At 41.3% G+C, this 21714-nt stretch overlaps 3 protein-coding genes across 5 annotated transcripts; 1 reads left to right on the plus strand and 2 right to left on the minus strand.

The window, feature by feature from the left end:
* Positions 1–2313: 2313 nt before the first annotated feature.
* LOC124996284 (alpha-2B adrenergic receptor) lies at positions 2314–8828 on the minus strand. Its single transcript, XM_047569119.1, has 2 exons — positions 7972–8828; positions 2314–6838 (listed from the first exon to the last, which is right to left on the minus strand). Exon 2 carries the CDS (start codon positions 6720–6722, stop codon positions 5265–5267), a length of 1458 nt encoding a protein of 485 aa, XP_047425075.1. The 5' UTR covers positions 6723–6838; positions 7972–8828; the 3' UTR covers positions 2314–5264.
* Positions 8829–10462: 1634 nt separating this feature from the next.
* LOC124996837 (low choriolytic enzyme) lies at positions 10463–15343 on the minus strand. 2 transcript variants are annotated; one of them, XM_047570179.1, is made up of 10 exons: positions 15219–15343; positions 15109–15141; positions 14963–15028; positions 13919–13968; positions 13073–13142; positions 12859–12973; positions 12280–12452; positions 11870–11951; positions 11658–11758; positions 10463–10719 (listed from the first exon to the last, which is right to left on the minus strand). In XM_047570179.1, exons 1-10 carry the CDS (start codon positions 15316–15318, stop codon positions 10589–10591), a joined length of 921 nt encoding a protein of 306 aa, XP_047426135.1. In that variant the 5' UTR covers positions 15319–15343; the 3' UTR covers positions 10463–10588. The 2 variants fall into 2 exon arrangements, with proteins under 2 accessions (XP_047426135.1, XP_047426134.1); XM_047570178.1 differs by having other exon boundaries at positions 11658–11779.
* A 331-nt stretch (positions 15344–15674) lies between these two features.
* Positions 15675–19778, plus strand: zcchc9 (zinc finger, CCHC domain containing 9). 2 transcript variants are annotated; one of them, XM_047569982.1, is made up of 6 exons: positions 15675–15800; positions 16654–17110; positions 17681–17831; positions 17906–17998; positions 18319–18387; positions 19200–19778. In XM_047569982.1, exons 2-6 carry the CDS (start codon positions 16670–16672, stop codon positions 19310–19312), a joined length of 867 nt encoding a protein of 288 aa, XP_047425938.1. In that variant the 5' UTR covers positions 15675–15800; positions 16654–16669; the 3' UTR covers positions 19313–19778. The 2 variants fall into 2 exon arrangements, with proteins under 2 accessions (XP_047425938.1, XP_047425937.1); XM_047569981.1 differs by having other exon boundaries at positions 15712–15800; positions 16639–17110.
* The last annotated feature ends 1936 nt before the right edge of the window (positions 19779–21714 follow it).

Consider the following 21714-nt stretch of genomic DNA (forward strand, 5'->3'; position numbering starts at 1 on the left):
CCAGTGATTCAACAGCCAAGAGGCCGTAACAGTCGGATAAATAATATGATAAATAAAATATGCCACAGGCTCCAGCACAGCATCAGGAAACGGGAAAAAACTCATTTTATATAGAAAAATAAAGTCACACCATCATTAATGTGAACCTTGATCTCTTTACAAATGAATGAAGTTTGAAGCTAACCTAGCCTTATGCTAGCCTTATGCTAGCTAGTTATCTAGACTAAAGGCTCAGAAAAATAGCAGCTAGCGTCATATATACTGTGAAACCATGTGTTCATGTAATTTATGTCCATGTAGATAAACACATTTAATTTAACTTTACCTCAGTTACTACTAAGTTATTATGGCTAGCATGCTAATGCTATAATGATAATACTAAATAACAGTGAGACTAATTTAATAGTATTTATAATTTTTCTGAGTAATTTGAAAGTAAAGTGAGTAAATTGAAACACATTGGTCTACAAAGCATTTTACAGCTCATTTAAGATATTTAAAGGAAGTAGACGCTGGGATATTTAAGTGAGGACCTTTTACATATTATTAACATTTATTTAAACATCTGCTCCATAGGGTTAAACTGTAGAATCTAACCTCTGATGGAGCAAACATGGCGTCCATGGTTTGAGTTGGACGGACTCTGGTCGTAGACGCTGAGATCCAGAGATAAACACCAGGGGGCAGCAAGGAGCAGAAATTTCAGGTATTTTTCTTGCACGAATATTTCAAGTTGTTCATGACATGTTTCGTAAAAAGTTGATTAAATGTAAAATGTTTCCATAAAGCACTGAAACATTCAGACTTGTTTTATATTTTAGTGTGTTTCTGCTCCGACCTCCGTCGAGATCAAAACTAACTAAAGTGAGTTCGAGCCCCCGAGTTATAAAGACTCTGAGCAGAGAAGACACCAGGAGTATTTTTAGAGCAGCTTGGTTCACAAAGTCAACATCTAATTCATCCTTTCCCTCTCGTGGAGGTGAGGACTCTATTTTTTTAGTGCTGTGCTGCCCTGGAAACCTCCTGTGACGGGGCTTTTATTGCAGTTATATATCTACAGTGAATCGCTGCATGTGAGCAGAGATGGGCAGTTATAGGCGACGGACGTCAACATGTGGAGTGAAGGATCTGATGCAGCAGCAGATTTAGCTTTTCATTTGTTTTCAAATATCTTTCTTCACTCGCAGATATTTCACTTGAAATTAGTATATTTTTTTTTATTATTGATTAAATGAGTAAATGATGATTATTTGGAGTCAGTGAAGGTTTTGCAGAATAAAAACAGAGTTGGTGGAGCTGAAAATACACAACGTGACTAAATCAGAGGTTTTCAACAGCAAAATATTTGGTTGATCAGACATTTTTGTGTAATTTCTTGTCCTCCTCAACAGATTTAGGTTCGTTTACAGTGATTGCACAGCGTGAACCTGTGCATTAGTGAAATAGTTTAATATTGAATGCAAAATGTTAATAATTTATAAATAGCACTAGTTTAATAAGGGACACATACAGTCTTATATAATCTCTCCAAAATAAACGATCATTCAGATGCTTAAATACCAGCGCGCTGACGAGTTCATCGCTTAAAACATTAAAAACCTTTTTATCTTTAATTTATAAAAAATGTTTTGTTTATTTAATTAGATGCTGATGAGATTCGTACCAGAGGAACTGAGGCTTTGGCACATTTCAATAAATAATCTGGTTTTAAAACGGAACAAGCTGATATTTACCTGTTAATGTTGCACCAGCCATTTATTTTTAGTACCTTTTTTTTTTCTGCACATCCATATTTGCCAGCGCATTGTCTCGTGTGTCGTGGTCAGACACAGATAATTACCATAAAACCTTCAGACAGAAAGCAGCGACTGTAAAATTGTCTGATTCCATTATTGTTGGCTGTGTGAGTGCTTCCCATCAGAAACAATCCTCCTCCTCTGGAAACGCAGCTCAGGCCTTTATTCATTCCCTCCATACGAAGCGGCTTCAGAATGAAAGCGTAAAAACACGGGATCAGAGAACAGAGGAAGATACACGGCAAAACTGAGACGTCATTAAACTTAAAGTCCAACTGAAATCACAAAAATCTGTTTAATTACAAACATCTGCAGCAAAGTGGCAGAATTAAACTGTAGAAAATTATTGGATAAGAGCCTTAATAACAGTGTTTTATTGTTGCTGTTGTCACATTTGACCAGTAGAGGTCAGTAACCGGTTTCTGCAGCGCCCCCTAGTGTTTGGAGGCCAGCATGAAACAGGTTGATTTGTAATGAATAAAAAATAAAAAATATATCTTTTTGAGGATTTGTAAAATTTGTTTTATTTATTTTATTTTACAATTTATTTTTCATAAAAATTCATCTTTTTGAGATTAATGCATCATATTATTTACACGTATAAATAAATGTGTGTATATATATATATTGATACACATATTATTTATTTTTCAGTTCCTTTCAAATAACGTCCCGTTTTGCAGAGTATAATATTTTTATGGCAAAGTTAAGACGTCCAATAAAAATCTTCAGATAAAAATTTGTTGCAGAATAAAAAAAAATGCACGTCATTTCATTTCAGTTGGACTTTAAAACAGCAAGCGAGAATATTGGTTTATGTTTGAGCTAATACTGTACAAAAGTCGAGTCGTATCGTACACATGAAAACACAACTGGAGGCTTCAGTCAAACCAACTTCTGTCGACTTTAAAGAGATAAGAAAAAACACAAGTCAAACACACTCAGTCTTTATATCTGGACCAATGAGGAGCGAGAAGAACAAGGACATGAAGTTCGTCATCACCATTAACTTTGATCCAGTTTCAGTGTCTGAGTCCTGAACTCGTTCTGAACCACAGGTTAGAAAAATGTTCATGGTCATTTTGAATCTCTTTCTGGTGGTTGTGTGTGTCTTTGTGATGATTTAGATTCTTTCTGTGACTGTGACTGATTTTGAGTGATTGTAGTTGATCATAGTCTTTTTGTGGTTGTTTTTGATAAATTTTTGGTCATTTTGTGTCTTTTTTGGGGCGATTTTGAGTTTTTCTGATTGTTTTATTGTTGTTTTCTCCCTTTATGATCATTTTAAATATTTTTCTAGTGGTTTTGTATGACTTTATGATGTGTTTGAGTCTTTCTGCATTGATTCTAGGTGTCTTACAGTCTTTTTGTGGTTGTTTTTTGATATATTTATGGTCATTTTGTGTCTTTTTGCATGTTTTTGTGACAGTTTTGAGTCTTTGTAGCAGCTCATAATCTTTTTGTGATTGTTTTGGATTTTTACGTTGTTACTCTTCATCTCTTTGTTGTGGTGTTGTGTCTTTCTGTGATTTTCATGCATCTCTATGTGGTTGTTTTTGGTCAATTTATGGTAGTTTTGTCTCTTTTTGGGGTCGATTTTGATTGTTTTGTAGTTTTTTTGTCCCTTTATGATCACGTTGAATCTCCATCTTGTCTTGTGTTGATTATTAGTCTTTCTCTGTTGATGTTGAGTTACATTTCTAGTGGTTGTGCGTGTCTTTGTGATGACTTTGAGTTCTTTTTTGGTGGTTTTGAGTGATTGTAGTCGCTTAAAGTATTTGTGGTTGATTTGTCTTTTTAATATATGTTTTAATATAATATGTATTAATGTGTATCTATTTTAATATATGCTTATATATTGTTTTTTGTAGATACATTACATCTCTTTCTGGTTGTGTTGCATCTTTCTGTGATTGTTTTCCATTTCTATGTGGTATTTTTTATTATCTTCGTTATTTTTTTTAGTGGTTTTGAGTCTTTAAATCTGCAGGTGGTTGGTTGGTTATGATGTGCGGTTGCTATTTTGTGCGTCTTCCTGGAGGTTTTGTGCGTCTTTGTTGTTTAATCTGCATGTGGTTGTTTCAGCTGATTCTGGTGGTTTTATGATGGATTTGAGTCATTTTGTTGCTGCTTTGAATCTTCTTGTGGCTTTTTCCATCTCAGATTTTTTTGGTTGTTTTTGGTTCTTTCGTAGAGATTTTTCATGTGTTTACGGTGGTTTTGAGTATCACTGAGGGGATTTTCTGACGTTGGAGTGGTTTTGTGTCTTCTTTTATTATTATCTTTAATTTTTTTTATAATAGTTTTCAATCTTTGGTTGTTTTGATCCTTGTTGTAGTTTTTAATCTCTTCGTGCCCCCTAATGCTGGTTTTGAGTCTGTTGGTGGATCCAGGTTCTGTTCCCATCGGCCTGGAAGGAAAAACTGTTGTATGCAAATATAAAATCCTGACAAAAATGTCAATTATAAAACTTATGTACATCAGTGTGATAAATATCTGGAGGCTCACACCTGTTTGTCCGTCCGCTGAATCCTCTGCCGTGATTTAAAGGTTCTTAAAAGGATTGGATTTAATTGAAAACACGTCTAGAGCCGAGACCTTAACACAAACTCGCTGCTTCATTCTTTGTTTAGAGCAGAAAAAAACAACATTAAAGGGAAGGAAAGATTAAAGGCAGAGACGGGGGACGTGGACGTCTCAGCTCGTCCATGTATCGCTTTCACACGCTGAGTTTCTTTCATGCAACCGTTGCTGATTTTGAATGTTCCTGCTCTAGTTTCTCCCTGTTAAAGCCCTCGGCTGTTACCGTAATGAGCCGTTCCCAGGGTGAGGTTTTCCACGGAGACCAGGGAATACACAGAGGAACAAAACCCCCAATATTATCCATCATAATGCTGACGCCTCAGATTCGTACGGAGGAAATAAATAAGTAAAGGAAAGAGGCTCAGAGACGAGGACGCTCACATTTCCCCTGATCTCGTGTTCCTTCAGTGTCCATTTTATCTCCAATAAAGGACACTTAGTGATATTTGTTTTCTTCCAGTCACGACCCTCGGGCGACTCCTCTACTCCCGTGCATTCAACACACAAACACACACCATCCACCCATCCGAGTCCTGTCTCTACTACAGATTACTGAACACAGACCTCGCATCCATCTGACTTCCGCCTCCAAGCGCAATCATTCTCCCTCAGAGTCAGCGGCTATACGATTACAGCGTATGCTTAAAACGACATTAAAGATAATTGATTCGGCCACTTGACTGCGGCTTTCTGGAAACCTCCCTCTCTGCCTCGGCCGACGGCGTCCGTTCAGAAGCACCGGGAGGAAGACGGACGCAGTTTCCTCCCTTCAAATGTACAAGCGTTCATGTCAGTGGCGCAGGAAGCGAAGTCAAACACAGACAGTGCATTAAGACGGAAATCATCAGAGGCCTTATCGTCCAGGACGCGATCACAGCCTCCTCCCTAGAAGAACGTACCCTTCGTGTCTCTGGACAGTATCCTCTTGAAGGCCTTGCGGAAGTCCTTGTTGAAGATGGTGTATATGACCGGGTTGAGGCAGGAGTTGCAGTAGCCGATCCAAAAGAAGAACTTGAACAGGGGCTTGGGGATGTCGCAGGTCTCGGGGCACACGGCCTGGAGCGAGTAGGAGAAGAAGAACGGGAACCAGCAGACCACGAACACGCCCATCACCACCGCCAACACGACGGTGAACCTCTTCTCCCGGTTCACCAGAGCCTTGCGCCGGGACATGGGCGTCCCCTGAGTCTTGGGCTGCTCCTCCGGTGCCAGTTTGGTGCCGGACGGCGTTGCCATGGTGTTCTTGCACCTGCCGGCCAGATTCACCGCCTCCATCTGGAGCCCTTCGCTTTGGGACGGACCCACCGTGGCCTCGTCGGAATTCTCCTCGTTCTGGTCGTCGCCCTCTGCTGGAACCCGTTCCTCGGCGGTTTCCAGGTCGGAGCCGAAGCTGGAGGTGGTGTCGGGAAGCGCTGCCACTCTGTTGTTGGGATGTTTCTGGGGAACGGCTGAGAGGTTTTGGTCGTCACAGTGCGGCGGCGAAGGGGGCTGTTTTTGAAGCGATGCTTTGGTGGTTTTTTTGTTGAGGACCTTTTCCCACCGGCTGGAAGTTGCACCTCCTTGTTGCTCAGGTTGGCAGGTCGCGGCAGGTTTGCCAGGAGTCGTCGCGCTCGTGTCTCCTTCTCCTGCCGCTTTGTGCTTCTGTCCGGGCGGGCAGCGGGTGTGCTTCTTGGCGATCTGATAAATCCTCACGTAGACGAGGATCATTATCACACAGGGGGCGAAGAAAGAGCCGATGGTGGAGTAGAGGATGTACCAGCGCTCGTCGTTCAGCTCGCACTCCTCTTCGCCTCCTGCGCTCTTGTCCAGAGTGAGAAGAGGAGGGAACGAGATGATGGCCGAGATCAACCAGACTACGATAATGGCCGCCTTGATGCGCAGGGGCGTGCGCTTGGCCCCGTAGGACAAGGGCCGGGAGATGGACAGGTACCGGTCCAGCGCTATGGCGCACAGGTGCACGATGGAGGAGGTGCAGAAGAGGACGTCCAGCGCCAGGTAGATCTCACACCAGATGGAGCTGAACGCCCAGTAGCCCTGCAGCTCGTTGGCCAGCGAGAAGGGAATGACCAGCGTGGCGACCAAGATGTCGGCGGCGGCCAGCGACACCAAGAACAGGTTGTGGGCTCCTCTCAGGGACCGAGACGTCAGGACGGCGATGATGACCAGGATGTTCCCGACAATGGTGACGATCATCATGAAGGTGATGCCGATGGCCAAGGCGGCGGTGCCCTGAGGGGTGTACGAGGACCGGACGGTGCTTCGGTTGCAGGGTCGAGCGCCGGAGATGAGGCTGATGTTCTTGTTGGGGAGTCCGCCGAGCTCCCTGAGGCAGGGGGCGTCCATGGTCCACGGAGTTTTATTAAAGAACGAAGGAAAGTGCGACGGTGATTCTCTGGTCGATCATGGAGGAAGTGGAGGATGGTTTCAGTCAAATCGATGCCATGTTTACCTCAAGAGTTCTGCAGGAAAAAGACAGTTTAAGACGCTGTTAGAGTATTTTATAAAAGTTTATTGATGGCTTTGCAAACAGAAAATATCTTAATTAGTTTGCGTCACTGCGTTAATCAGATAAAATTATAAAAACTCTGTGTGTTGTTCTTTGAGTGGTTTAGGAAGTCACCAGTGTAGTTTTCGGTCATTCCTTGTTTGCTGTTTTTTGTGTCTTTGCAGTTATTAATCTTATTTTTGTTCTTTTGCATCTTTTTTTTTAGCTCCTCATGATGATTTTGATTCTGTTTGTGGTTCTGATTTCTGTAGTGGTTTCGCATTTGCTTCCAAGTTCAATTAAATGAAACCACTTGAATCTCTTCCAGATGAGAGAACATTAACAACTAAACGTGTCCAGAGCTTCAGCTACTTGTAACTGCTGACATGTTACGCTCCATCGGGGCTGATTTATGGTTCGTCCATGTCCTCAGCAGGTCAAGTCTCAACACAGTTCAATGTTGAGATGTTGCTAAACCACAAGTTTACTACAAGAAGCACGAACAAGAACTGGCGACGGCTCCGTATTCAAACTGGATCTCAGCTTTTTCTGCAGCAGAGACGAAGCTAAAACACAAAAACACACAATTGGCAGCAGATCACACCACAACAACTTTAATGTGACACTCACCGACTTAAATGTGCATTATTGTGTCTATATTTATTTATTTTTTTAAAAAAACACTAATTAAAATTTAACTGAGGTTTTTATTTGGATAAAGGTGCCTTGTAAAATAATTGCTCATTCCAGAAAAACATATTATGTGACTGTGAAGCTCCTTCAGATCATTTTTTAAATTTGTAATTATGATTTTCTACAATTTACAATATGATTAATGTTCAGCGTCGCCCGGTGCAGATTAAAACCAGCGCATGCAGGAATTATAGAATGATTTTAAAAAGCAAAATGTTTCAGTTGATTTTCTTCAGTGGAATATTTGTGTTTTTCTTGCTCTGGACCAAATGCACCGAGAATCCTTCCTCTGCGCATCTCTTCTTATTTCGGGGCTCAGTCATTTAATTTAATTCTCAGTTCTCTTCATTAAAACTGCAGCAAAAAGAGCAGCTCTCAGAAAAATCTTCTTAATTAAATTAAATTTGTACTCACGTTCACATCAGCAGCGACGCTCCATTACAGCAACTTTTTTAGTTTTGAAGTGTATTTTCGTCGAGGAGCAGGAGGCCAGTTTTAAGGGAAAGTGTCCGGGTCTGCGCCGCAGGATGAGCCGCGCACGGAGGCAGAAAGTCCGCGCTGGAAGCTCTGGAAGCTCTGGAGGTTTTAGATACAGACATGAGATCCTGAAACATCTGACGGACAGTTTAGAGCCACAGACACGCAGAGACACGGACAGAAAGGAAAAGCCTCCGCGTAGAGAGGAGATGAACGCGGTTTGGTGTCGGGCTCTGGAGACGCTCCGCTCGCTGACGGAGACGAGGACGAACTGACGAGATGCTACCGACGCGCTTTTTTACGCGCAGGACTCGGAGGAGTCTCCACATGACGCCGCTCCACTCCCACTCCCACTCAGGACACGAGGCTCCCACGTCTTCATTTGGGGCCTTGAGACGGTTTAAAGTGATCGATGCTGCTGAACCGTTTCTAGTTCCTAAATAAAAATGAATCTAAACGACTTTAGACGAAGAAGTAAAACGAGCCGATATCAGTCATCAGAGAGGAGCTGACGTCAGAGGACACTTGTCTCCAGTGTCTCCTGCTGTGTCCTCTTCATCTAAATGTCTCCAGGTTTGAGTTGATGCTGATTTTTCTTTCTTTTGTTCCTAGAAACTTTTGAACTTCACCTTGGAGACGTGTCCTTTTCTGTCCCTCGTCAGTTTCATACTGTTTCTCTGTAGTTTGTCTCAAATCTCGTCTCTGGTCTTGTGTCTTCTCTCGCCTTTTGTCCTCTCTGGTGTGTCTTGTCTTTTGTCTCTCATCTCCTTCAGCTTTATAGTGTTTCTTCGTAGTTTGTCTCAGTCTTGTCTTCTCTCGTCTTGTGTTTCTTATCTCATGTATCTTCTCTCTCTTGTCTTTTGTCTGTCTCTTGATCAGTTTTGTCCTTTTTCTTTGTAGTGTGTCTCAGGTATGTCTCTTGTCTTTTGTCCGCATTTTGTATTTGTCTCTCGTCTCCATCAGTTTTGTATTTGTCTCAGGTCTTGTGTCTCGTCTCATTTCTCGTGTCCTGTCTTTAGTTCCTTGTTTTGTCTCTCGTCTTGTCTTTGTAGTTGCAGCTAATGTTGACTTGTCTTTCTTCATAGTGTGAGAAACGTGTCCAACCCTAACGTTGCTACATGAGACAGTGTCCCCAACCTTGGGACGTCCTGGGGTGTCCACTGGAAAGCCACTGAAGACAAGTCCAGGTCTAGTTAGCTGCTAGCTGTTAGCTGTTAGCTGTTAGCCGATCCATCTGAGTTATTATTGTCAGAGTTTTAAATGTTGTTGAGCTTCTGATCTTGTTGATTTGTGACAATAATCATGACACAAACAGAAACAATGATTTATTTTTTCATTCATTTATTGATGATGTTTCACTTTATTTGTATTGCAAATATACCGGAGTTAGCATTGCATGCTAAGTTCCATCTGCAGTCCCAACAAACATATATATATATTTATTTATATGTTTCAACACAAAACACAAATATAAAACTATGTACAAACATCATGAGCCTGATAAACGCTCACAGGTTTAATAAATGATGACGTGTCGCTGCAGGAAGTGAAATGTATCGGCATTGGTATCGGCCCCTGGTATCAGCTGGAGCTTTACAGTTAAACTCAGATCAGAGCAAACGAGTCCGACCTCGTTCTTTTTTTGCTTTAATTAATTCTCTAAATTAATGAAGAGGCCGTTCGTAGGTTTCATTAGAATCACAGGATCTATTTTTAAAAGAAGAAAACAAAGAAAACAACGTCCTGGATCTTTAATGTCATGGAAATGTATTCACACAAGGACGGACGGATGTGTCTCGTGTCTCATCTCGTGTGTCTTGTCCCTGGTCTCCAACATAAAAAGACAAAAGACGAGATACATGAGACACGAGACAAGAAATAAGACGAGACGACACAAGAGACAGAACTGAAGAAGATGAGATAGAGACGACAACATGAAACACCAAAGACAGACAAGACAAAACAAAACGAGACACGAGACGATCAGCTGACCTCACGTCCTTGTGTCTATTCTACGTCAGAAACAGGAGCCTCTTGATTTTTGATACATACGTTTTTATAAGAATTGATTTTATGTAAAACAAACTTCCCTTTAGTTTTTAATCTAACTTTTATCTTCATCGTTCCATCGTCCTGATGAATCGGAGACATTTACTCGTCTCGTCTCGTCGGCAGAAAGTGGATTTTATTTCCATATAAATTCTCTTAATGTTTCTTCATGAAAACTTTAATCATTAGTAAAATCAGGATTCCTTCTGAAACTTTTCCTCCTCTTATGTTAAGCTCATTAAAATCTTTCACATTGTTTTTTTATTATTATTACGCTGCATGTTTACATCCGTTAATTAAACTTTATTAACTTGTTCTCTGTGCGTTTTCATCTGCTAATGAAGAGAAGTTCCCCAGAGACGATGAATGAACCCGGTCGTTCCAGTTAATGAGGAACCAGGTTTATTTATGTAGAAGAAGAAGAAGACGACATCAGATCAGTTCTGGAGGTTTTATTGATGAATGGATCTGATGATGGATGATGGGGGCGGAGCTACAACTGAGCTCAGTGTTTCTGGTCTGATATCAGCTCGTGGGCCATGATGTGCATGTTTACATCCTTCTCCTTCTTCTTCTTCTCCTTCTCCTCCTCTGTAGAGTTAACGTTTTCATTCCCAGACGGATGTTTGAGGGAATCTACAAGATTTAGAGCAGAAATGTTGTCATGGGTGTTCCTAATAAACTGGTCTCCTAGCTAACAGTAGCACTCATTAGCCTCCCAGCTAGTAATGACTCCTCCTAGCCTCCCAGTAGCTCCTCCTAGCCTCCTAGTAGCTCCTTCTAGCCTCCTAGTAGCTCCTTCTAGCCTCCTAGCCTCCCAGTAGCTCCTCCTAGCCTCCTAGCCTCCCAGTAGCTCCTCCTAGCCTCCCAGTAGCTCCTTCTAGCCTCCCAGCTAGTAATAACTCCTCCTAGCCTCCTAGCTAACGGTAGCTCCTCCTAGCCTCCTAGATAACAGTAGCTCCTCCTAGCCTCCCAGCTAACAGTAGCTCCTCCTAGCCTCCCAGTTAGTAATAACTCCTCCTAGCCTCCCAGTAGCTCCTCCTAGCCTCCTAGCAGCTCCTCCTAGCCTCCTAGCTAACGGTAGTTCCTCCTAGCCTCCTAGATAACAGTAGTTCCTCCTAGCCTCCTAGATAACGGTAGTTCCTCCTAGCCTCCTAGTTAACGGTAGCTCCTCCTAGCCTCCCAGCTAATGGCAGCTCCTCCTAGCCTCCCAGCTAACGGCAGCTCCTCCTAGCCTCCCAGCTAACGGCAGCTCCTCCTAGCCTCCCAGCTAACGGCAGCTCCTCCTAGCCTCCTAGTTAACGGCAGCTCCTCCTAGCCTCCCAGCTAGCAGTAGCTCCTCCTAGCCTCCCAGGTAGTAGTAGCACTTCCTAGCCTCACTGCCAACTTGTCAACTAACACTAGCGCTCATTAGCCTCCCAGCTAACAGTAGCGCTCATTAGCCTCCCAGCTAACAGTGGCCCTCCCTGATATTTGTTGCACTTCATCTTACATGTTGACCTCTTCCCTGATATTGTACAGTTGTGAACCGAGCGCCGTCGTGTCCCGTTACCGACTCATGAGCCTGAACGTACCACACTGGTAGAGACGTCGAACTCTCTCCACGTCCATCTCGGTCATTCTAACCCTCTGACCCATGTCCTTCTCCTCTTTGTTTGCCACGATGGTGGGTTGGCTGTTCGAGGAGAAAAACCAGCTGGTACAGGAATTAAAAAAAGGAAAGAAAAACAAAGACAGATGAAGAAAACAAACGTATTTTCTGTGTATTTTGTTTGGCGCACTTTACCTTCCGTAGTGCATGATGGAAGTGATGTCGTATGGAAGATCAAACGTTACGCCATCGAACTTCCCGAAGTTCATCTCCATCCCTGAAACAAATTATGTAGAAACACTAAATGTTTATCATACAGTATAATGTTTATATGCAAATGACTTGAACAGTTTCTTTAACAACAAACATTTATCATATAAAAGTAGCTCTAAGGACATGCTGTCCTTCTTCAGCATGTTTTTTAAAAGTCTGAAGTGCGACTAAAAGAAGCCGAATTAGCCGTTAGCAGCTAATGTTTATGATGAAACCATGTTTGTATGGATGATATTCACAGATCACACAGATACTGAAGAACATTTAAGAATGTGAGAATTCTCCAGCAGGTTCTGGCAGAGTTTTCTCTTGGACTTTGGCGCAAACGTTACCTGGCATGATGTTTTGTGGAAAAACCGTGATGTACTCGTCGCGGTCCATCCTCGTGTGTTCGTGGTGGAAACCCAGAGCGTGAAGAATCTCGTGGGCGATGTTACCCATGCTGCACTGGGGTGCGACCATCACGGGCTGCTCGCCACCGATGATGCCAACGTACGACGCACAACTACAACGTTAAAGCAGTAATGACAAGTCCTCAAGGTTCCTGGTTCTGATTCGATCACACCTGCTGTTAACGAATTAAAACTCGTCTCCACATTCGTCCTCGGACAGAACCAGAGATCTGGTCTCAGTCTGTGTGTGAATCAGCAGCAGCGCCACCATGTGGTCAGTAGAATATTGTATCAGCTGCTGCCTCTGATGGATCTCTACCTACCACTGGACCAGAACCAGGGACACATGGATGGAAGGACGGAAGGAAGAAAGGAAGGAAGGGAAGTCAAATAAAGAGAAAGAAAGAAAGTTCTGCTTCTGTGGAGTAGCTGGTCTTTAATGGGACCCAAAGGACTGAGACCAGATCTCTGAGGACAGATGCTGATTTCAGGTTTTCTGTGAATAATATCCGTACGAACCCTTTGCTGGTGACGAACATCAGATAATCCTCCTCCGTTGTTCGCTGGTGGAAAGTCACACAGGTTTGTTTGGACACCAGCTCCATGGCAGAGAGGATTTCGTGTTTCTTACTGGCTGGTTAGAAAAATAAAATAAAATAAAAAAATAGAACACACACAGCTGGTGGTTAAATAAAAACACAGGAAGTAAACTGGAGATTTCCTTTTATTTCACCTAAATCCGGGCTGATGACGTACGGGATCTCCAGCGTCGGCCAAGTTTCACCAACCACATTCCTGTTGGTCTGCAGAGAAAGGAAAACACGCCTGTATCCATGGTTACATCACGAGGTTCAACTCACAGTTCAACGTTTGAATGTTTTATTCATCAAATTCTAAACTGTGCACATGATATTTCATTCACATTATAACTCCCCAGGGAAACCAGTCACAAAGGCATGCTACGTATCAATGCTAAGCTAACGCACTACAAGATGGCTGCATCATACAGTATTTATTATCTGCAGTACCACCATTAGCCCACTAGACGGAGACAACAGTATGAAAACGAGGCACGGGGACCAGATTCTGTGAGGTTGAAGTCACCATGTGGTGCAGAGTTGATGGAGAATCGTGTGGATAGAATCAAAAGGACCAGAGAAGGTAAAACGGACAGAATCAGCGGGATCGTGGGATGAAGACATGATGAATTTCTCCGTTAGCTGAGGCTAGCTGGTTAGCTCAAGGCAAAGAGAAGCTTCCGTAGTTTCTAATGACACCCAGCGTGGCAGAGTGGATTGTGGGTAATTCTATTTCATTTTGACTGTACATCATATTTACAGAGTTTCTTATTTTATTTATTGGGGATAAAACAAACCTAAACGGTTATTTTATAGATTTAAATATTGTAAAGAAATTAGCATAACAACACACCCCCTGTTGTATGACATGAATGAAATAGTTAAAGGGCCAGTGTGAAGGGTTTAGTGTCATCTAGTGGTGAAGCTGCAGAATGCAACAAATACTCTTTAAACTCTTGGCACTTTTTATTATTTAAAACTGAATAAATACTTTCACTCACCCTCAGAATCATGTCTCCTTCCAACACTCTGTGGTTCTTGTTCAACAGTTCTGTCAGAAAGAGATTAAATGAAATGTATTGATCTATTCATTGGAGATAAAAACAACAACAACATGTAAATGTCCTAAGAGGAGGAAGCGCTGAGCTTTCATGGAAGATTGAAGAATTCAGGTGATATTTTAACTAAATCCTGTTTAATTAAATTTGCAGATTTAAACAATGTAAGTATTTCCTTCCATTAATGCGGCCGATACTTAAAAAGCATCATTTCTGTCCATTAAATAAATCATATAACAAGATGTTTTGTAAAAGTATAATTAACCTCAGAGTTAAAAGGTCATTTCAGTTCTAAATGTTTCTAAAGAGACTTAAAACTCATTTATTATATTTATTTATTTATTTGCTTCATTTACAGCAATGCATCGTTTTTTACGTATTCACGCATCGGTTTCACTTGGTTATAATATTGTTTTTGTTAATGTTGTAAAATGTGAATGTTAAATAAATTAAATAAAATAAATATTGAGCGTTTGTGGAAGCTGAGCTGATCTGACCCCAGTTTATCTTCTGTTCCCACAAATTAAACTCAAAGCCAGAAACAAATAAAACCGTTTTACTAGAATGGATTTAAAATGATGAAATGAAAGATTAATTAAAATATTACTTGACCTGAATATCAGACAAACTGAGCCAGAAGAAAGATTTGATCAAGTTCATGTTGTAACCGGCTTAGAAGGATGACGAGAGGCTGAGGGGAGACTTACATCAGTAATAATAATAATAATCAATTATTCTTAAAATTCCCACTGCTTTTATTTTTGTCTCATTGTTTTCACGTGCTTTATTTATTTATTGCCTCTTTCTACAGATCATATTTTTTCCTTTTTTTATTGTGAAATTTAAAGAAATATTTTAAAATAAAAATAGTTGTTATTTGCAGCTGTGTCTGCATGTAAGACGGATCTGTTCTTTGCATGTCACACATGAACTCGTATGTTAACGTATCTTAGAAGCTCATGAACGTCGGTGAAGACGTGGACTCACCTTCTAAAGTCTCTGGGTTTGACTCCATGTAATGTACGACTTTGAGGAGCAAGTCTTTCCTCAGCACTTAAAGAAAAAACAAACACATCCAGTTAAAAATGCTCACGAGTCTCCACACATTGATCAGTCCAGGCTGAAATCACAACCTTGCGTTGCTTCTGGTAGAGGACTGGAGTTCACTGAAACACAGCAACAAGGAGTTTATTTATTTATCTGCATAAAGAGTCGAAACGTTTTAAATTGGGACTTTTCTCACCAACTTTCAGGTACTGGAAAACAAACACGACCACCACAAAGAGCAGGTTCATGATCTCCTCTGGACTCAGGACACAGACTGACGCCTCCAGCTCCTTCATTGGAATAAGTCAGATCAGCTGTGAGCTTCAGAGGAGGCGTCTCCTCAGCAGGTCGACAATGAACACATGAATATTAACAGATAAATGCAGAAAAAAAAAATAATAGTTTTACTTTTCCAGCTTCACAAAGATTCAGATTTACAGTTTTTCCTTTTATTTGTTTACATTTAAACTTGATTTTAATGAATTTACAAAAGTATAAGTATTAAAACTAAACTAAAAGTATCCACTGTTTATGCAGGATGATCCGTCATAATAATATGAATTAAGAGTCATAATTAATAATAATAATAACAACTTATTTTATTTTATTTTATTTTATTTTATTTTATTTTATTTTTCCAGGAGTCTGCTGACAGGAGGCGCCAAAGCGCAAGAAATTCACAGACGAAGAAGAAGAAGAAGAATCAACACTGCGCATGTCCGTGGGAGAAAGCTACTTCCTGTCAAAACACAAACACATGGGATAAAAAGTCGTGAAGGTAAAACAGCCTAAGTTCATTTTGACTTTGCTTGAAGTTATATTTTCACAGAAAGTTATTTTTATCTCGTCTTTATGTTCGATTATCAATCGAGTTTTCTTCTTTATTCAGCGAGAACAACAGTAGCAGCTACAAACTGCTAAAGGCTAATGCTACATTTTGTTTGTATTCCTCAGTTATTTAAACTAAGAAAAGGAAACTATCATTTAATAGAGTGTAAAATGAGAACAAATGTAAAATACAAATGTGTTTCAGTTTAGGACGTAAATAGATGGAAGGAATAAGTTCAGGAACGAGTTGAAGTTATATAGTTTGAGTTTTAAGAAATAACGTAAAATAATGAATAAATATTAATCGTGATTCTTTTTCTTTTATTATAAGTAATTTAATTTCATGTGTTTAGGGCAGAGAAATATAAACCTTACGCTATGATTTGTTAATTTATTAATTGATTTATTTTTGTGTGAAATGTTTGACATTTGACATTAATGTTGTAATAATTAAATATTTAGTTTGAAATCAATACAACTACACAAGAACACTTAATATAAAGGTATTTATCGATATTAATATATGATATTCATGATGTTTTAAAGCCACTTTCAGATTTGTAAAACCTTTATTTAATTTTACAAAAGCAGAATTAATACAAATGCACCTTAAATAAGATGCTTTAGGACAGAAGATGAAACTTATCAGCTGTCCTAACTCTGGCATATTTATTGCATATTGATGCTTTTTGCTGATGTGTTGATGAATGTGCATCGTCCTAATCAAACAATCAAACAAACAAACAAACGTTGTCAGTTTAACCCCAGAATGTTTCCGTTTTATTTAGTTTCTACTTCTCCAGGCGTTGATCTGCAGTCATGACGCGATGGGCGAGAGCCAACAACGTCCACAAACACAAACCAGCAGAGGCCACTCCCTGGAGTCAGCTGAGAGGAGGAAGACCGAGAGGAGGAGGAGGAGGACGAGGAGGAGGAGGACGAGGAGGAGGAGGAGGAACTCAGAGCGACCGTCTGAGGAGGACTCAGCCCAGCGGCTCGGATGTGAAGAAACCGAACCGTAAGAAGAAGGAGTACATCGACGAGGATGTGAACGGCTACATGGAGTATCTGCAGCAGAGCGGACGGCAGACGCCTTCAAGAGGAGGAGGAGGAGGAGGAGCAGGAGGAGGAGGAGGAGGAGGAGGATGGAGGAGGGAGGAAGAGCCGGGGCTCAGGGAGGAGCTGGAGGTCGCCCTGAAGAAAGACCAGAGGAGGGAGGACCGGAGGATAAAGAGGCAGACGGACAAGAAAACCAAAATGGTGAGTGGGTTCAGATCAGAGAAAACAGGAGGAAAATATTTCTATGTCCGTTAAAAGAACAAACCAGAGACGTCAGATCTGATGTTAAATGTCCTGAAGTTCATTATCTGTAGATTCCTGAAGTCTCCTCTTGTCCTAGAGTTTGACAGGATTCAGATCATCTCATCATTCAGGACGTAGCCAGAATAAACTGAACGCTGCTCATGAACATGTTGGATCATTCATGGTCTTTGTCTCTTTTTAAAACCAAGACTCTGAAGTTTCTATCACTAAAGTCAGAATCTCTCTAAGTGGTTTAGTTCTGGAGGAATCAAATCTAAAAAATAAGAAGAAGTTAACGGGTTCACTTGAATTTTGATGAACTCATTGACTTACATCAATGAAACCAGAAGAAAATGACATATTACATCATGCAGCATTTACTCAAACACACCTGACAGAGTCCAGAGCTCTGATTGGTTCATGAAGCTGCTGCTGTCACATAAACCACCAGAGGAACCATGGAGGGTTCATAAAGCTCATTATCGGTATCAGATAAATAATAATAATAAGTTTGTTCTTTCTCCTCAGCTGTGCTTTAACTGCAGGAAGCCTGGTCACGGTTTGGCCGACTGTCCCGAGGCCGACAGAGACGAGGAGATGGGCCGAGGCATCTGTTACCGATGTGGCTCCACCGAACACGAGATCCACAAGTGTCGAGCCAAAGTGGATCCTGCTCTGGGTGAGACTCAGCGCCGACCTCTGGTCTAAAACACTGTGTCTTTAAAGCTGCTGTAACCATGTGGTCTCTCTCAGGTGACTTCCCCTACGCCAAGTGCTTCATCTGTGGACAGACTGGACACCTGTCCCGGTCCTGCCCCGATAATCCCAAAGGACTCTACGCTCAAGGTGCAAACACTCTGCAGTGAACTGACTCCTGTTTCAGAGCTAATGTCTAACATGGATTCTATTATGTGAACAATGAGAGACCAGGGTCCACAGAGACCAGGGTCCGTAGAGACCAGGGTCCACAGAGACCAGGGTCCACAGAGACCAGGGTCCACAGAGACCAGGGTCCGTAGAGACCAGGGTCCACAGAGACCAGGGTCCACAGAGACCAGGGTCCACAGAGACCAGGGTCCGTAGAGACCAGGGTCGGTCCTGGAGCTGGTCCTGATTTGGTCCTGATTTGTTCCTGATTTGTTCCTGGTTTGTTCCTGGTCTTTCAGGAGGCTGCTGTCGTGTCTGTGGTTCGGTGGAACATTTCCAGAAGAACTGTCCAGAGCATCAAGCTGCCAGTGAGTCTGTTTGAGTCTGTTTGAGTCTGTTTGTGTCTGTTTGTGTCTGTTTGAGTCAGTTTGAGTCAGTTTGAGTCTGTTTGTGTCTGTTTGAGTCAGTTTGAGTCTGTTTGAGTCAGTTTGTGTCTGTTTGTGTCTGTTTGTGTCTGTTTGAGTCTGTTTGAGTCTGTTTGTGTCTGTTTGTGTCTGTTTGTGTCTGTTTGAGTCTGTTTGAGTCTGTTTGAGTCAGTTTGTGTCTGTTTGAGTCTGTTTGAGTCTGTTTGAGTCTGTTTGAGTCTGTTTGAGTCAGTTTGTGTCTGTTTGTGTCTGTTTGTGTCAGTTTGTGTCAGTTTGTGTCAGTTTGTGTCTGTTTGTGTCTGTTTGTGTCTGTTTGTGTCTGTTTGTGTCTGTTTGAGTCAGTTTGTGTCTGTTTGAGTCAGTTTCAGTCTGTTTGAGTCTGTTTGAGTCTGTTTGAGTCTGTTTGTGTCTGTTTGAGTCAGTTTGTGTCTGTTTGTGTCTGTTTGTGTCTGTTTGAGTCTGTTTGAGTCAGTTTGAGTCTATTTGAGTCTATTTGAGTCTATTTGAGTCAGTTTGAGTCAGTTTGAGTCAGTTTGAGTCTATTTGTGTCAGTTTGTGTCAGTTTGAGTCTGTTTGAGTCTGTTTGAGTCAGTTTGAGTCAGTTTGTGTCTGTTTGTGTCTGTTTGAGTCTGTTTGTGTCTGTTTGAGTCAGTTTCAGTCTGTTTGTGTCTGTTTGAGTCTGTTTGTGTCTCAGATATTTGTTTTTGTCTCTGTCCACTGACCCCGGTCCTCGTCCTCTGGTCTCCCCCCTCCAGCGAACTCCATCACCGTGGGCTGGTTGTCCAACAACATGAGCGCGGACCACGAGGACGTCCACGTCCCAGTGAAGACGGTCAAACCCAAGCAGACTAAAGTGGTGACGTTCTGATCTGAGGACGAGGTCTGTCTCTCAGACCGTGTCCTCAACACGGACTAATAATTATAATAAGGAACTTTATTTAGCTGTTTCATTAAAATAAACATTTACATCATCATCATAAACTCCAGAGACTCTGTCACAGGATCCTCAGGCTCCACCTCAGAAAATACTTATTTCTATATAAATTAAAACACGAGGAAAAGTCTGATGTGCACAGAAGCGTTTTTACATCCTTCAGAAATTTCTACATTTCTGCAGAAAATTGACTGAAAACATCAACAGATATTCAGAGACAAGACAAAGAAAAATGAAACTTAAGAAATGAAAGACGAAAGACCAGACACAATAGAAAAGACAAAACAAGCCATGTCTGTCTGTCTCTGTGATATTGTCTCATTTTATCGTCTGATGTTTACATGTGTTCAGTCCGTGTCTGATGTTCTTTTTTATTTAAACATATGTAGTTTAATGTCTCATTTTACTCTGAAATGAAAGTAAAGACCAAATAAACAACTTTAAAGACAGAGTTTAAAAAAAAAGTGTGAACACACTTCATTCTTTCTTTCTCAAATGGAAATCAAATATTTTTCAGAGTTCTTGTAGCGAGCTTTGCTTCCATTCTTCACAAACCAGCTCCACAGGGTTAAAGTCTAGACTCTGTTTCCATGTTTTCAAGCTTTCTGTCTAGTTTTTATCCTGAGGTGGTTCTGGTAGAGCTTTGACTGAAGCTTTGGGTCATTATGTTGCTGTAGGATGAAGCTCTGACCAATTACACCAGAGGAGACTGATGCTGTAATGTACATGTTGCACACATACATAAAGAATATAAAAAATAGTGTAAAACGTGGAGTAAAATGCAGTGGGATGAGGCTGAAATGTAGGAGCCTCTTTATTCTGTGGCAGCTGTGATGTGGAGACGTGGCCACTGGGGGGCAGCACTGGTCTGAGCTATGAGCTGCAGCAGATGTTTGTGGCTGGTTCTGGATTTTTTCCCCCAGAGACTCTGATGAGAACTGAAGACACACGTCTCCTTCTGGCCTCGTTCCACGTGTTTCATTTATTATTTCTGGTGATTTGTCCTTTAATTCAGATAAAGTGAGGATCTAAACGTCTGTTTATCGTTTTCACGTTGAATCGACTTCGTCCTGAACTAAACAGCAGCCGCCGCCTCGTAAACACATCATTTCTCTTTCAGACGCTCCACATTTCTCCTTTGTTTTATGAGGATAAATCTTTTACAGCCTGAGTGGAGGAGGAGGTCTTTGTGTTTTTGTTTTTTTACTCCCCTCCTCCTCCCTCCTCCTCCTCCTCCCCCTCCTCCTCCTCCTCCTCCCTGGAGAGGGTGATAAATGCTCCGTCGTCACTGATGATGTAAAAGTTTTCCCGTTCGCTCCACAGAGGAGAAAAACACTTTCTCTGAATCCTGAACGCACCGTCCAGACGACTTGATGCTTTTACAAGTTGGATTCGGTCGGACTCCAGGAACAAGTCCAGGATCCTCTGGTCCAGACACTTAATTAACCAATCAGAGGGCAGGAACTCAAACATGAGGCCCGTGGGCTAAAAGCAGCCGCCAGAGGATCTGATCCGGCCCCTGGGACGGAGCGAAGAAATTACATTTAAGATATAAAGCGTATTTTATTTCCAACAAAAGTAGATCGATGAACTAGTTTGGATTTGGAAAAGTGGATTAACCTCAGTTTCAGTTAGTTTCAGGTCTGATAAATAAAGCTAAATACAAGATGCTAACGCTAAGAGCTTCACTGAGAAGAACAGTTAGTCGTACTAAACTGTAGAGACGTGATCACAAATATTCACTTTATTGTTTTATTGTTGTAACTTAAGAAGTAAATGTTAAACTGAATAAGAGATGAAGTAATAACTAACGAGATAAAAACAAAGCAAAAGAACTAAGAAAAACTAAATATCATTATAACAGCGATTACAAATAATTCTTACAACTCAGATACTGCAAACAAACAGAAATAGGCACAAACTAAAACAGCTGAATTACTAATGTTTCTCAATTTATTTTTAAAACCAACTTTGCAGATAATTGAGATACTTGACTTTTAGGATTCGGTTCCAACAGGTGATATCTCTGTTTTTGGTTTAGACAACTTGAAACATTAATTATAAGTAATTATAACTGAGCCTTGATAGTTCCAACACCATGAGACTTTATAGTGGTTGTTTCATTAAGTCATTCATTTATCTGTTGATTATTATTATTAATATCATTAAGACCGTCCTGTGCCTCTGTGAATATTTGCTTGAAAAGGAATAAGAGGAACTTTTGAAGAAGTAAATCTGTGTTTCGGTTGTAGTGGAGGTGAAGTGATCTGCATCCAGGCGCCGGCTGCTCGCTGCCAGCTCTCGTCCTCCGAGGCCGTCGATTGCACAATTTACCC

Source organism: Mugil cephalus, chromosome 19, assembly GCF_022458985.1.
Source record: "Mugil cephalus isolate CIBA_MC_2020 chromosome 19, CIBA_Mcephalus_1.1, whole genome shotgun sequence".
NCBI lineage: Eukaryota > Metazoa > Chordata > Actinopteri > Mugiliformes > Mugilidae > Mugil > Mugil cephalus.

What these genes read in the sequence shown, in the direction of transcription:
- LOC124996284 (XM_047569119.1), bottom strand. Translation starts at nt 6,722, where the DNA reads ATGGACGCCCCCTGCCTCAGGGAGCTCGGCGGACTCCCCAACAAGAAC.
- LOC124996837 (XM_047570178.1), bottom strand. Translation starts at nt 15,318, where the DNA reads ATGAAGGAGCTGGAGGCGTCAGTCTGTGTCCTGAGTCCAGAGGAGATC. An exon ending in CGTCATCAGCCCGGATTTAG is followed by an intron (nt 12,974 to 13,072) that starts GTGAAATAAAAG and finishes TTTTCTAACCAG; the next exon opens with CCAGTAAGAAACACGAAATC. An exon ending in TCCATCATGCACTACGGAAG is followed by an intron (nt 11,780 to 11,869) that starts GTAAAGTGCGCC and finishes TTCCTGTACCAG; the next exon opens with CTGGTTTTTCTCCTCGAACA.
- zcchc9 (XM_047569982.1), top strand. Translation starts at nt 16,670, where the DNA reads ATGACGCGATGGGCGAGAGCCAACAACGTCCACAAACACAAACCAGCA. An exon ending in CAAAGTGGATCCTGCTCTGG is followed by an intron (nt 17,832 to 17,905) that starts GTGAGACTCAGC and finishes GGTCTCTCTCAG; the next exon opens with GTGACTTCCCCTACGCCAAG. An exon ending in CAAAGGACTCTACGCTCAAG is followed by an intron (nt 17,999 to 18,318) that starts GTGCAAACACTC and finishes CTGGTCTTTCAG; the next exon opens with GAGGCTGCTGTCGTGTCTGT.